General features: G+C 45.5%; 2 protein-coding genes across 9 annotated transcripts in view; one reads left to right on the forward strand and one right to left on the reverse strand.

Moving 5' to 3' along the window:
* LOC129820122 (tax1-binding protein 1 homolog A-like) overlaps positions 1-5392 on the forward strand; it is a 35222-nt gene extending 29830 nt beyond the window's left edge. For 6 of the 7 annotated variants that reach the window (XM_055877020.1, XM_055877017.1, XM_055877018.1 and 3 more), the window contains exons 16-17: positions 3604-3689; positions 3967-5392. In XM_055877020.1, the coding sequence (XP_055732995.1) occupies positions 3604-3689; positions 3967-4177 (297 nt within the window). In that variant the 3' untranslated portion in view covers positions 4178-5392. The remainder of the gene's footprint in view (positions 1-3603; positions 3690-3966) is intronic. The other variant, XM_055877019.1, reaches the window with a different exon arrangement.
* Positions 5393-5443: 51 nt separating this feature from the next.
* LOC129820123 (juxtaposed with another zinc finger protein 1-like) overlaps positions 5444-14757 on the reverse strand; it is a 39169-nt gene continuing 29855 nt past the window's right edge. For both annotated transcript variants that reach the window (XM_055877024.1, XM_055877026.1), the window contains exons 2-5: positions 13550-13622; positions 11086-11282; positions 9339-9508; positions 5444-8914 (exon numbers count right to left, since the gene is read on the reverse strand). In XM_055877024.1, coding sequence (XP_055732999.1) covers positions 8738-8914; positions 9339-9508; positions 11086-11282; positions 13550-13622 — 617 coding nt within the window. In that variant the 3' untranslated portion in view covers positions 5444-8737. The remainder of the gene's footprint in view (positions 8915-9338; positions 9509-11085; positions 11283-13549; positions 13623-14757) is intronic.

A 14757-nucleotide genomic window follows, 5' to 3' on the forward strand; every position in this document is an offset into this window, starting at 1 on the left:
TCAAAACAACTGGGAACTCTGAAATCTCTGACTTCAGTGAGTTCAAAGCAACTGGGAACTCTGAAATCTCTGACTTCAGTGAGTTCAAAGCAACTGGGAACTCTGAAATCTCTGACTTCAGTGAGTTCAAAACAACTGGGAACTCTGAAATCTCTGACTTCAGTGAGTTCAAAACAACTGGGAACTCTGAAATCTCTGACTTCAGTGAGTTCAAAGCAACTGGGAACTCTGAAATCTCTGACTTCAGTGAGTTCAAAGCAACTGGGAACTCTGAAATCTCTGACTTCAGTGAGTTCAAAACAACTGGGAACTCTGAAATCTCTGACTTCAGTGCGTTCAAAACAACTGGGAACTCGGGGAAAAAAAGGAGCTCCGACTGGGGAAAAATCTATTTGAACGGTCATCCAACTCGGCAACTAGTGCCTCTTTCTAGAGCTCTGACTTTCTGACCTGAAGATCACTGGCGTCATGATTTGACCTCGCATTTTTCACAGTTGTTTTGAACGTGGCATTAGTAGACTAGGCTTACTCCCGATCTGTGACTTGACTTATCAATGTGACTTTGTTTCACTGAATATCTGTATAGAAACCAATTAAAAGGGAAAGCTCACCCATTTTTACATGTGAACTTAGTTTCACTCTTTCTGTGCTTGTAGTTGATCCCCCAAACAGGATTGAAAAAAAAAATATATATATATTTGGTTGTGTTACAGAGAAAATTGGTTGTCACACTTTGCTGAGACATCACTTGCCATTGACTACAATGCACTATGAACATGTGTCTAAAGCATGAAATGCTCCAAAACACTCCTAACAAACTCATATTACATCACAATCTCATTCTGGATAATGTCTCTACCCAAAAAAAACGAAACAAAATATTTTAAAAAACGGTTTGGGTGATCAACTACAAGCGCAGAAAGCGAAAATAAGGCCACATGTGAAAATGGGTGAACTTCCCTTTTAATTGGTTTCTGGCTGGGCAAATAAGTAGAGGTGGTATAGCTCTTCTATTCGTTTTCTCATCTGTCACTGATCAGAAACATTTACCGTGCAATAATGTAGCCTAAATCAAGTGTAGGCCAATCATTTTGCTCGATCTCGTATAATAGTGTTTCCGCTGCAGTCATTTAACTGTGGCGCTGTGCCACTGTAAAATCATTTCTGCCACACCAAAGAATATGAAACCCCAATTATTATTTTTTGTTAAGGCATACTTTGAAGATGCTAGAACAGTCCACATTTACTTTTCCTCAGCATACATACTCAGCATGAATAGAAACATTTGACAACCCCATAGTAGAATAGTTTATCTATTTACCTAGTCGGCTTGATGTGTGTTCTATGTGAGAAATATTCCTCTCGAGGTGCATTCAAGTTGAGTGCCAAAGGGAGGGAAACTTGCACTCTGACAAGCAAATGCACAACAATTCTTGCAATCATGTAAAACAGCAGTTTTAATGGCCTTTGTTAAAAAGAGGACAATCCCAGTTCTCTTCCTACTTTATTTCTCAACTCCTAAATACTGTGTGTTCAAATGTACCATTTTAAACCTACAGTTTTTAACAGCGTCATGGTTAAGCTCGTTACTGCTCCGCAATTCGCCATGAGTGCATAGGGGAAGAGTGGGGCTACAGAGCATTTGGAAAGTATTCAGACCCCTTGACTTTTTATATATTTTGTTACGTTAAAGGCTTATTCTAAAATTGATTAAATTGTTTTACACACAATACTCCATAATGAGAAAAACATTTTGTTGAAATTTTTGCAAAAATATTACAAAAAAATAATGAAATATCACGTTTACATAAGTATTCAGACCCTTTAATCAGTCATTTGGCCTTTAAGCACCTTTGGCAACAATTACAGCCTCGAGTCTTCTTGGGTATGACGCTACAAGCTTGGCACACCTGTATTTGGGGAGTTTCTCCCATTCTTCTCTGTAGAAACTCTCAAGCTCTGTCAGGTTGGATGGGCACAGCTATTTTCAGGTCTCTCCAGAGATATTCGATCAGGTACAAGTCCGGGCTCCGGCTGGGCCACTCAAGGACATTCAGAGACTCGTCCCAAAGCCACAGCTGTGTTGTCTTGGCAGTGTACTTAGGGTTGTCCTGTTGGAAGGTGAACCTTCATCCCAGTTTGAGGTCCTGAGTGCTCTGGAGCAGGTTTTCATCAAGGATCGCTCTGTACTTTGTTCCTTTCATCTTTGTCTCGATCCTGACTCGTCTCCCAGTCCCTGCGGCAGAAAAACATCCCCACAGCATGAGGCTGCCACCACCATGCTTCACCGTAGGGATGGTGCCAGGTTTCCTCCAGATGTGACGCTTGGCATTCAGGCCAAAGAGTTCAATCTTGGTTTCATCAGACCAGAGAATCTTGTTTCTCATGGTCTGAGGGTCCTTTAGGTGCCTTTTGGCAAACTCCGAGCGGGCTGTCATGTGCCTATTACTGAGGAGGGGCTTCTGTCTGGCCACTCTACCATAAAGGCCTGATTAGTGGAGTGCTGCAGAGATGCTTGTCCTTCTGGAAGGTTCTCCCATCTCCACAGAGGAACCTTGGATCTCTGTCAGAGTGACCATCACGTTTTTGGTTAGCTCCCTGACCAAGGTCCTTCTCCCCCGATTACTCAATTTCGCCGGGCAGCCTGCTCTAGGAAGAGGCTTGGTGGTTCTAAACTTCTTCCATTTAAGAATGATGGAGGCCACGGTGTTCTTGGGGACATTCAATGCTGCAGACATTTTTTGGTACCCTTCCCCAGATCTGTGCCTCGACACGATCCTGTCTCGGAGCTCTACGGACAATTCCTTCAACCTCACGGCTTGGTTTTTGCTCTGACATGCACTGTCAACTGTGGGACCTTTTATAGACAGGTGTGTGGCTTTTCAAATCATGTCCAATCAATTGAATTTACCACAGGTGGACTCCAATCAAGTTGTAGAAAAATCTCAAGCATTCTTTGTGATGGTGTCTATTCAATGGATTTATTAAAGTGACATTGGCCCACGTCTACTCCTAGCATGTGTACAGGAGATATAAAAGGCTTGTCCCGGCAGGAATGTGCTATAAATGGGACTGGATGAATTAGGATCCAAAAAATTGCCAGATCTTTATTTTACTGGCAACATTCCGTACAGTCTGTAAAGGGTATAAAACAGGAGGACCCCAGGGTGGCCAGAGATAGAGTTCTTTTAAATAAAAGTCTAACGTCTCCCACTCTGAGCTCGTTAGTGTTAGATTGACGTCCGCTGGGGCTGGATGAGGCTAATTGGTAGAAGTTGCCCTTGGGCGCAGATTTAGGATCAGTTTATCCTCCCCAAATCTTGTCCTCAAGCTTTGGGGAGGGAAATGCTAAATTGACCTTAGATCAGTTACTATGGGCAACTTCATCTTACTTCCTCCCAATGGTGTATTAGGGGGGCATCGCAGACACACACACACACACTGCTCTTCACTGATACACTGGTATCATGACCCTCTCCTCTCTAGCTCTATTAACACTCTATTAACCTTTGGAGAGAGTCATCAGTGTTCAGACAGCCATGGTTTGAGAGAGAGAGAGTGTGTGTGTTGCATGCAGTAATGTTGTGTGTGTATATATTATAGGTTGGTGATGGGGAGCAGCCTGCCTGCAATCATCAGTCCAGCAGCAGACGCAACGATAACAGGAGCAGCTTCTGTTTTGACCCCAGGTAACACACACACACATACTGCACACAGACAATACACAAAATGCTATCCCAGCTTTACCAACACACACAAAACCTAACCCTACTCTCTCTGTTCCCTCTTTCTCCCCCTCTGCTCCCTGTCTCTCCACCTCTCTCCTGACCCTCTGCTCCCTTTCTTCTCTCTCTGCTCCCTTTCTCTCACCACCTCGCTGTTCCCTCTCTTCTCCCCCTCTCTCCATCTTTCTGTCCCCCTCTCTCCTCCTCATCTGACTATTATTTTCTATGCCCCTCCACTCAGTAGTGAGGTCCACAAGCGCTGTCCGTTGTGCGAGGTGATCTTCCCACCCCACTTTGAGCAGCGTAGCTTTGAGCAGCACGTGGAGAGCCACTGGAAGGTGTGTCCCGTGTGCTCTGAGCAGTTCCCCCTCGACTGCCATCAGCAGCTCTTCCAGAAGCACGTGCTCACACACTTTGATGGCCATGTGCTAAACTTCGACAATATGGAGTAGCGGGGAGGTTGGGGTGTGTGTGTGTGTGTGTAAAAGGGAAGGTTGGATTGGATTAAATTATAATAATCGGTTGAATTAAATTATAATAATTCTAGGAACGTGTGCTCAAATTGGGGTTGGGAATGATTTCATTTCAACTCTGATTAGGAGGGGAGATTACAAGTCATCACATCAACATTTGAAAAATAATCTGGGGAAAATTGCTCTTTTAAATGTTCTGAATTTAAATGGAATTAACTTCAATCCTGGCCTCACATGCTACCTTTCAATTAAGTAAAGGTTAAATAATAAATAAATGCTACCTTTCAAAACATCAAGGAGTATGTAAGGGGGAGTTTGTCAGTTCCGGTTTAGGGAAATAATTTTAAAAAGTACTTGGCGTGAGAAGTTCGGATCACTTTGGTTTCGTCCCATGTTGATGATGTCATCTTTCTGCTTCGGGGTTGTAGTGTCATCACTGCATGTGTTTAGTATCCGTAGGATCCATCACTCCGTAGCCACACCTAGAAACAGGTGACATCCAGGGATGGGAGGGGGAGTAGGTTGACGTTGCCTCTAAACATTGATCTAAGGTCAGTTTTGGGTTTTACCTAATGGTTAAGGTTGGGTAATCTGATCCTAGATCTGTGGTTAGGGGAAACTAATGTACAGCATGACAGTCAGACTCTTGTCAGCAAAAGATGTTAGACATTTTTTTTATATATAACAGGAAATAGCACTACTGTTTAAATTTGACTGCACTAAAAAGGCTTCATTATTCTGAATGTATGTATATATATGAGAAGTAGGACTATTATGGAGACCTCAATGTATTCCCTCATGTTTTAGTAATGACAATGATGGGCCAATTGTTTTACTTCCTGGTCTCTGGATAGGCTAACATTCTCCTTCAGTTGGAGGGAAGGTAACTGGAAATATGACTGCTCTAGAAGACTACTGTACACCTGGCTATGGTCTCTTTCACTGTGTTAAGTCTATGACCTGAGACTCATCCTTTGTCGGGGTCCAAGTCAGTTTCTGTTGGCTGTGCGTGCGTCTCCACATTGAGTCTCCTTTAGTTCTTGACATCTGTCTGTCTGAGATTTGACTGTTCTTTCAACGTGACCACAGTGCTGTACTTTTGGCTTCAAAGTTGCAGCTTTGTGAGTGTGTAGGTTTGTATGTGTGCATTAAAAATATCTTTATGAATAAAGTACGCCTGTCAAATGGATACAATTGTCATTTTGTCTTTGGGGGTCACAACACACACCAATCAACCACAGACAGTTCTGGGCTCCAGAGTTTTTTAATGTTTTTCTTTTTATGTAATGTCGTTTTACATTTATGAAGCAGCTTCTTGTATATAAAGATAGTTGTACACAGGTCTCCCTACTCATAACCTCTGCACAAATAGGAAACATATGAAAATATAATTTAAAAGCACTTAAGACACACATTACAATACATTCACTGTACACAGTATATCGAAATAGTCCCCCTCACACACACACGACTAATGTAATCCTCCCATCCCCACTCTAATACTGTTAGTCGCCCTGTTAAAGTGTATTTAAACTGTAACCATGGCGACCTGCGTCTCCGTGTGGAGGGGTCTCCTAACTCAGTCTCTGATCCCTTGCCAGAAAGCTGCTACGTTAACCCCGGCACAGAGTCCGGAACAAGTTCTGTACACCACCCCAACGATGCTACCTTCCTCTTTCACTGCCATTTTCTTTCTGTCTTGTATCCTGGGCCTGTGTTCAACGCATCTCAGAGTAGGAGTACTGTTCTAGGATCAGGTCCCCCCTCCTACCATTTTAAAAGGAAAATTTGATCAGCACTCCAACTCAAATGCTTTGTGAATACGGGCCCTGACCTTAACGCCACACCCATGTAAAGTGGGGTTGTGTGTGTGGTGGGGGACCATCACAGAACTGAATGACAGGTTAGAAATGTTTTGACAAAATGGCACCACTGACATTCCACCACTCTGCTGTACTCTCCTGCTCTACAGGGGCACTGGGCAAGGCCTTGGTATGACACTATCTACGACCCAAATGGCACTCAATTACCTATATAGTGCACTAATTTTGACTAGGGCCCATAGGAATAGGGTGCAATTTGGGACTCGCACAGTGACCTGGCACTGTAACACATGGTTCTGTGACATTTGAGCCACAGCCATAAATTGTAACACTATAGAGGACTAACAGAGAAAGAAGAATAACACTAGAAGCTCAGATACTGCAGAAAGACTCCTAAGAAGCAACTCACACTGACTACTGGAATGCTGTGGTCTACAACACAAGGCAATCAAAGGTTGTAGGTGTAATCTCTCGACACACACACACACACGCGCCCTTTAAGACAAAAGCATGCACACACAGTCACACTTGAGGCGCAATGAGACAGTATTCCCTTGACACTTTTGCACGCCTCTAAGATGAAACCTTATGACAGTCTCTCTCCCCCCTCAGGCACATGGTAATGTCAATGTTTGGCAGTAGAGAGCTGTTGGCAATGATCATGGAAAAGAAACCAGAAACAATACTTGGCAAATGGAATAGAGCATGAGGCTTCAACTAGTCTGCTCACACTACAGTCTAAAATAACCTTCTAGAATACAGTATGATGCCTCAACTAGTCTGCTCACACTAGTCTGGAATAACCTTCTAGAATACAGTATGATGCCTCAACTGGTCTGCTCACACTAGTCTGGAATAACCTTCTAGAATACAGGATGGACAATCCATTCCGGGATCAGTCCTATAACTCTTCTAGAACAGTGGGAATGAAGGGATTCAATACTTTCCCTGTTTCTCTATATGGGCCAAATGTTAACATGAAATCTGCATGTAACTTTAGCGCAAATCGTGCATTAAATAGCAATAGAAGAAACTGAAATAGATTTTGGACACAGATCTCAAGTTAGGATTCAAGTCATAGTCAGTTTGTTTTTTGCTGCTGGGAATATCTAGACCTGAGGTCACCTAGCCGTTTCAACTTTGAACTATGACACCACAGAATAGGTTGTCTCAGGGGGTTGAGGAATGAAACACATACTCATCGATAAAATATCAAAAGAAAATATCTGGAAAATATATTGAAAAATAAAGTATAAAATAAAGCAACTATTTTGTATATGGTTATGAATACTTATATATATTTGTATATACACACACGTCTATTGTTTATATATCTATATATAGACTGTTAAACACAACTCCATCCATCCACTCCTTCCTCCTCTTGCCCTCATCCCTCTCTCACATTACTCCCCTCCTTTTTTTTACAGTTAGCACCTTATGTCAATACAAAAAGTAAGGACAATTGTTGTGATAGCATAAGAATGTGCAAATGTACAACAACAAAACTAAGCCTATAAAGATACATATCATTCATAAAATAAGAGATAGCATGTCAAAACCATACAACATAATACAAGACAAAGTCTAAACAACTTAAAGCATGCACTAGATCCTTTAGTGTGTGGCAGGAAGGGATAGGGGTTTGGGTTGTCACCCCTATGTTGGACCAGAAGGGATAGGGGTTTGGGTTGTCACCCCTAAGACCAGGCCAGAAGGGATAGGGGTTTGGGTTGTCACCCCTATGTTGGACCAGAAGGGATAGGGGTTTGGGTTGTCACCCCTAAGATTGGGCCAGAAGGGATAGGGGTTTGGGTTGTCACCCCTAAGATTGGGCCAGAAGGGATAGGGGTTTGGGTTGTCACCCCTAAGATTGGACCAGAAGGGATAGGGGTTTGGGTTGTCACCCCTAAGATTGGACCAGAAGGGATAGGGGTTTGGGTTGTCACCCCTAAGATTGGGCCAGAAGGGATAGGGGTTTGGGTTGTCACCCCTAAGATTGGACCAGAAGGGATAGGGGTTTGGGTTGTCACCCCTAAGATTGGGCTAGAAGGGATAGGGGTTTGGGTTGTCACCCCTAAGATTGGACCAGAAGGGATAGGGGTTTGGGTTGTCACCCCTAAGATTGGACCAGAAGGGATAGGGGTTTGGGTTGTCACCCCTAAGATTGGACCAGAAGGGATAGGGGTTTGGGTTGTCACCCCTATGTTGGGCCTGAAGGAATAGGGGTTTGGGTTGTCACCCCTAAAATTGGGCCAGAAGGGATAGGGGTTTGGGTTGTCACCCCTAAGACTAGGCCAGAAGGGATAGGGGTTTGGATTGTCACCCCTATGTTGGACCAGAAGGGATAGGGGTTTGGGTTGTCACCCCTATGTTGGGCCAGAAGGGATAGGGGTTTGGGTTGTCACCCCTATGTTGGACCAGAAGGGATAGGGGTTTGGGTTGTCACCCCTATGTTGGACCAGAAGGGATAGGGGTTTGGGTTGTCACCCCTAAGATTGGGCCAGAAGGGATAGGGGTTTTAGTTGTCACCCCTATGTTGGGCCTGAAGGAATAGGGGTATGTTTTGGGTGGTTGGGAGAGGGGAGGTGGATATTGACGATTGAAAAGGTTTGGGGTGGTTGCGTTGGGTGGGTAGTGCTGGTGAGGAATAGGGTAATGTTTGGGGGGGGTATACATGGTGGGGGGTGACCAGGGGTTGTCACGACGATCGTCTCTAGCCCTGCATCTTGCGGATGATGTCGGCGGAGACGGGCGGGTGGAAGTTGATGGTGTGGTGTCTCAGGCCCTGGGACGTCTTGTAGCTCTTCCCACAGCGGCACTTGAAGGGCTTCCGCACACGGATCTGTGTCCGGTGGCCGTTCTTGGCATGGTATTTAATACCGTTCACATTCTGAATGACGGGGAGAGACATTATCAGGAGGACCCTGGCCTGGTCTAGCGGTCTAAGACGCTGCCTCCAGAATACCTGTGTAAGTGTGGGTTTAAATCCAGATGACTGCTGTTCTAACACACCCTCTCCTCCCATCTCTCCTGTCAGTCTTACTATCCCATATAATAAATAAAATAAATAAAAAAGGATTAAAAATAACAATTTCCCTTTCCATTTTCTCAGTGAGGATCCCGAAAAGCAACATCCAGGAACAACATTGCAAACGTTGACATTGCTAGAGGAAGATCCTGTATTGAAGTGAAAACCTCCAATACTCAGATCACAGGCTATACTGAACTGATATATAGAGGACTAGAGTATAGCAGAAGAATATAGCTAGGTACCAAATACAGTGAAGTGAGCTGGGGCTGAGTGTGTACTGCACCTTGTATCTCTTCTTGCAGCCAGGCACAGGGCAGGCGAAGGGTTTCTCCTCCCCTCCATTCATACACATGGAGCTGAGGATAGACTCCGAGCTGATGGCACTCTCTGTGGTCCAGGACTCATCACTGTCTGACTCCTCATAGTCCACCTCCTCATCATCATACTCACTGCCTGGAGGGGGAACACACACAGAGAGTAAGAAGACGGAGAGAACATAACTATAGGGGAAACACAGACAGTTACATCTGTCTATTGTCTCAAGGAGAGGGGCATGGAGCAGAGAGGGAGAGGGGAATTTGATGGAACTAGGACAGAGGAGGGTTTGGTGTATGTGTGTGTGAGTCAGGGGAACCCAGGGGGAGGGGGTTGGCTCCCTGAAAGAGATCATTAAGTGGGAGGTATCCTTGTTGCTTTGCCTGGAAAAAGTGCACAACTTTTTCCACTCTCACACTGACTATTACAACCCCACCCCACACTGTACCCCCACCATTACACAGGAAACACTTCAACTCAGCAGGAGGAAGTGGATGGCACCCTGGCACATGTTAAAAGGATGTCAACAAGGGTGTGTGCCTGCGTGTGTGTGTGGTTGTGTAAACGCAGACCTAATGCTGCGATTGGAAACATTTGGGCAGGAATTGCACATCTGCTTTTGGGCTCTGAAACACACACACACACACACACACACACACACACACACACACACACACACACACACACACACACACACACACTGCGATAGCTGGCGTGTAATTACCAGTGTTGACTGGGTTCACTGCACAAACACTCTCTCCCTCTACTGAACACACATGTTGCACTGGCCTGTAGTCTAGAACACTCCCAATAGGAATGTTCCATTGACCCTCAGTCTAGAACACTCCCAATGGGAATGTTCCATTGATCCTCAGTCTAGAACACTCCCAAAAGGAATGTTCCATTGATCCCCAGTCTAGAACACTCCCAAAAGGAATGTTCCATTGACCCCCAGTCTAGAACACTCCCAAAAGGAATGTTCCATTGACCCCCAGTCTAGAACACTCCCAAAAGGAATGTTCCATTGATCCTCAGTCTAGAACAATCCCAATAGGAATGTTCCATTGACCCTCAGTCTAGAACACTCCCAATAGGAATGTTCCATTGACCCTCAGTCTAGAACACTCCCAATAGGAATGTTCCATTGACCCTCAGTCTAGAACACTCCCAATAGGAATGTTCCATTGACCCTCAGTCTAGAACACTCCCAATAGGAATGTTCCATTGACCCTCAGTCTAGAACACTAGAGGCAAAGCCATTTAGAAGACACTTTTATCCAAAGAGACTTACAGTAGTGGGTGCATACATTTCCTGATGGGTGAACCCAGTGATAAGCAAACTCACAATCCTGGAGTTGCGATCACCATGTTTTACCCAGTGCGTCACACAGAACCACAAGGGGCCATACATCTTCAGTAGGGCCGAGACGATACCAGTGTCACAATATTTTTTCCATGGCAAAAATGAAAACCCGAATTAGACCCAATTCTTTGGTCCTTTAAAAACTGTCTGTATGTAATATATTGTGTGCTATTACTTGTAAAATAAATACATGTGACTCTGGATGATAACATAATGTTTGTTACCAACATTAAGGCTGTTAAAATAAAAAAGTTACATTCAATTCGTGTTTTGTTTCCTTGCCACGATACTAGCGATTATCGCAATACTGGTATCGTCCAGGCCCTAATCATAAGTGTCCACTTTCTCTTACCTGTGGGTGTGCTGCTACGGAAGGAGGAGGAGGGTGTGATAGGTGGAGTCACGGGAGGAGTCAGGTTGCCGTTGCTGTGGCGTGGAGGCGTGGCCACGCTGTTTCGAGACACACCCCCTGTGATTGACAGGGAAAGTTTGGGCGTGGCCCGCTTCTTCAAGGTTTCCTGCTCCCGACGCGCCGCATCCGTCATGAATCTGGAAACACATTACATGTTACACACACACACACCTACAAATAAAGATTACTTAATTATAATAAAGTAGTATATCCCCCTCCTCTCCCTCCCTCCCTGCTCTCCCTCCCTCCCTCCCTCCTCTCCCTCCTCTCCCTCCCTCCTCCCCTCCCTCCCTCGCTCGCCCTAGTAGGAAGTCTACTATGTGCAGCTCACCCTGCACGAACATAAATAACATGAGCATGTCTACTTCTGCTAAGCTTCCCAGTAAAGCAATGAAAACAATCAAGCACCCCAGAAAAGTGCTAAAAATTGCCCAAGTTAACATATGTACAGTTATTCCTCCTTTAAAAGTTGCATCATACTGTGGCATCCCTTGTAGGCTGCTGCAGCATTCTGTGGCACGTTATCTATTTGTCAGCCATTTTTTCTGTTAATGCAAGTTATAGCTAGTTTGACCACCAGAGGGCATATTTGAGAAGCATTTGGTAGTCTTCCATACTGCAGGCACGCGGAGACCGGAGTTCAATTAAGAATTTGTTCTTAACTGATTCCACGTGTTATTTCATAGCTGTGATGTCTTCACTATTTTGGGCTTCACTAGTTGGAAGTTTACATACACTTAGGTTGGAGTCATTAAAACTCGTTTTTCAACCACTCCACAAATTTCTTGTTAACAAACTATAGTTTTGGCAAGTCGGTTAGGACATCTACTTTGTGCATGACAAGTAATTTTTCCTCAATTGTTTACAGACAGATTATTTAACTTATAATTCACTGTATCACAATTCCAGTGGGTCAGAAGTTTACATAAACTAAGTTGACTGTGCCTTTAAACAGCTTGGAAAATTCCAGAAAATTATGTCATGGCTTTAAAAGCTTCTGATAGGGTAATTGACATAATTTGAGTCAATTGGAGGTGTACCTGTGGATGTATTTCAAGGCCTATCTTCAAACTCAGTGCCTCTTTGCTTGACATCATGGGAAAATCAAAAGAAATCAGCCAAAATGTTTTGTAGACCTCCAAAAGTCTGGTTCATCCTTGGGAGTAACTTCCAAACTCCTGAAGGTACCACGTTCATCTGTACAAACAATAGTACGCAAGTATAAACACCAGGCGAACACGCAGCCATCATACCGCTCAGGAATTAGGCGCTTTCTGTCTCCTAGAGATGAACGTACTTTGGTGCGAAAAGCGCAAATCAATCCCAGAACAACAGCAAAGGACCTTGTGAAGATGCTGGAGGAAACAGGTACAAAAGTATCTATATCCATAGTAAAACGAGTCCTATATCTACATAACCTGGAAGGCCGCTCAGTAATGAAGAAGCCACTGCTCCAAAACCGCCATAAAAAAGCCAGACTACGGTTTGCAACTGCACATGGGGACAAAGATCAAACTTTTGGGAGAAATGTCCTCTGGTCTGATGAAACAAAAATAGAACTGTTTGGCCATAATGACCAATGTTATGTTTGGAGGATAAAGAGGGATGCTCGCAAGCCGAAGAACACCATCCCAACCGTGAAGCACGGGGGTGGCAGCATCATGTTGTGGGGGTGCTTTGCTGCCGGAGGGACTGGTACACTTCACAAAATAGATGGCATCATGAGGCAGGAAAATGATGTGGATATATTGAAGCAACATCTCAAGACATCAGTCAGGAAGTTAAAGCTTGGTTGCAAATGGGTCTTCCAAATGGACAATGACCCCAAGCATACTTCCAAAGTTGTGGCAAAATGGCTTAAGGACAACAAAGTCAAGGTATTGGAGTGGCCATCACAAAGCCCTGACCTCAACCCTATAGAAAATTTGTGGGCAGAACTGAAAAAGTGTGTGCGAGCAAGGAGGCCTACAAACCTGACTCAGTTACACCAGCTCTGTCAGGAGGAATGGGCCAAAATTCACCCAACTTATTGTGGGAAGCGTGTGGAAGGCTACCCAAAACATTTGACCCAAGTTGAACAATTTAAAGGCAACGCTACCAACTACTAATTGAGTGTATGTAAACTTCTGACCCACTGGGAATGTGATGAAATAAATAATTCTCTCTACTATTATTCTGACATTTCACATTCTTAAAATAAAGTGGTGATCCTAACTGAACTAAGACAGGGAATTTTTACTAGGATTAAATGCCAGAAATTGTGAAAAACTGAGTTTAAATGTATTTGGCTAAGGTGTATATAACCTTCCGACTTCAACTGTAATATTTTAAATTGGATATAACTGTCTTAATGTTGCTGGACCCCATGAAGAGTAGCTGCTGCGTCCTGTGGTATGTATGTTACCTGTTGATGTAGCTCAGGGCCAGGTAGGTGGGCTGTTGTTGCTCCTGTTTCTCCAGAACACGGGGATCTGTGTCTGAGACAGAGACAGAGAGAGAGGGTGAGCGGGAGAGAGAATGAGAGGGGCGAGCGAGAGAGAGGGGCGAGAGGCGCGCGAGAAAGAGGGAACGGGGAAAGAGAGAGAGAGGGGGGCGAGGGAGAGAGAGGGGCGAGGGAAAGAGAGGGGCGAGCGAGAGAGAGGCGAGAGAGAGGGTGAGAGAAAGAGAGGGGCGAGAGAGGGCGAGAGAGAGCAAGAGAGAGAGAGGTAAAAGAGAGAGAGGCGAGAGAGTGTGGCGAGTGAGAGAGAGGGGCGAGGGAGAGAGGGGCGAGGGAGAGAGGGGCGAGGGAGAGAGGGGCGAGGGAGAGAGGGGCGAGGGAGAGAGGGGCGAGGGAGAGAGGGGCGAGGGAGAGAGAGAGGTGCGAGAGAGAGAGGCACGAGAGAGAGAGGCGCGAGAGAGGGGCAAGAGAGGGGCGAGGGAGGGGCGAGGGAAAGAGAGGCGAGCGAGAGGGAGAGGGGCGAGCGAGAAAGAGAGGCGAGAGACATGGTAGAGAGAGATGGGAGAGAGAGGGGCGAGAGAGAGGGGTGAGAGAGAGGGGCGAGAGAGAGAGAGGGGCGAGAGAGAGAGAGTGGCGAGAGAGAGAGAGTGGCGAGAGAGAGAGAGTGGCGAGAGAGAGAGAGTGGCGAGAGAAAGAGAGTGGCGAGAGAAAGAGAGTGGCGAGAGAAAGAGAGTGGCGAGAGAAAGAGAGTGGCGAGAGAAAGAGAGAGAGGGAGGGGCACGCGAGAGAGAGATGCACGCAAGAAAGAGGGAAAGGGGAAAGAGAGAGAGAGAGGGAACAGGGAAAGAGAGAGAGGGGTGCGAGGGAGAAAGGGGCAAGGGAGAGAGAGGGGCGAGGGAAAGAGCGGCGAGAGAGAGAGAGAGAGGCGAGAGAGAGAGGCGAGAGAGAGGGTGAGAGAGAGGGTGAGAGAGAGAGGGGCGAGAGAGAGAGGGGGCGAGAGAGAGAGGGGGCGAGAGAGAGAGGCAAAAGAGAGAGAAGGGCGAGAGAGAGGCAAAAGAGAGAGAGGGGCGAGAGACAGAGGCAAAAGAGAGAGAGGCGAGAGAGAGTGGTGAGAGAAGAGAGAGAGGGGCGAGTGAGAGAGAGGGGCGAGCGAGAGGGAGAGAGAGGCGAGAGAG

Source organism: Salvelinus fontinalis, chromosome 22, assembly GCF_029448725.1.
Source record: "Salvelinus fontinalis isolate EN_2023a chromosome 22, ASM2944872v1, whole genome shotgun sequence".
Taxonomy (NCBI): Eukaryota; Metazoa; Chordata; class Actinopteri; order Salmoniformes; family Salmonidae; genus Salvelinus; species Salvelinus fontinalis.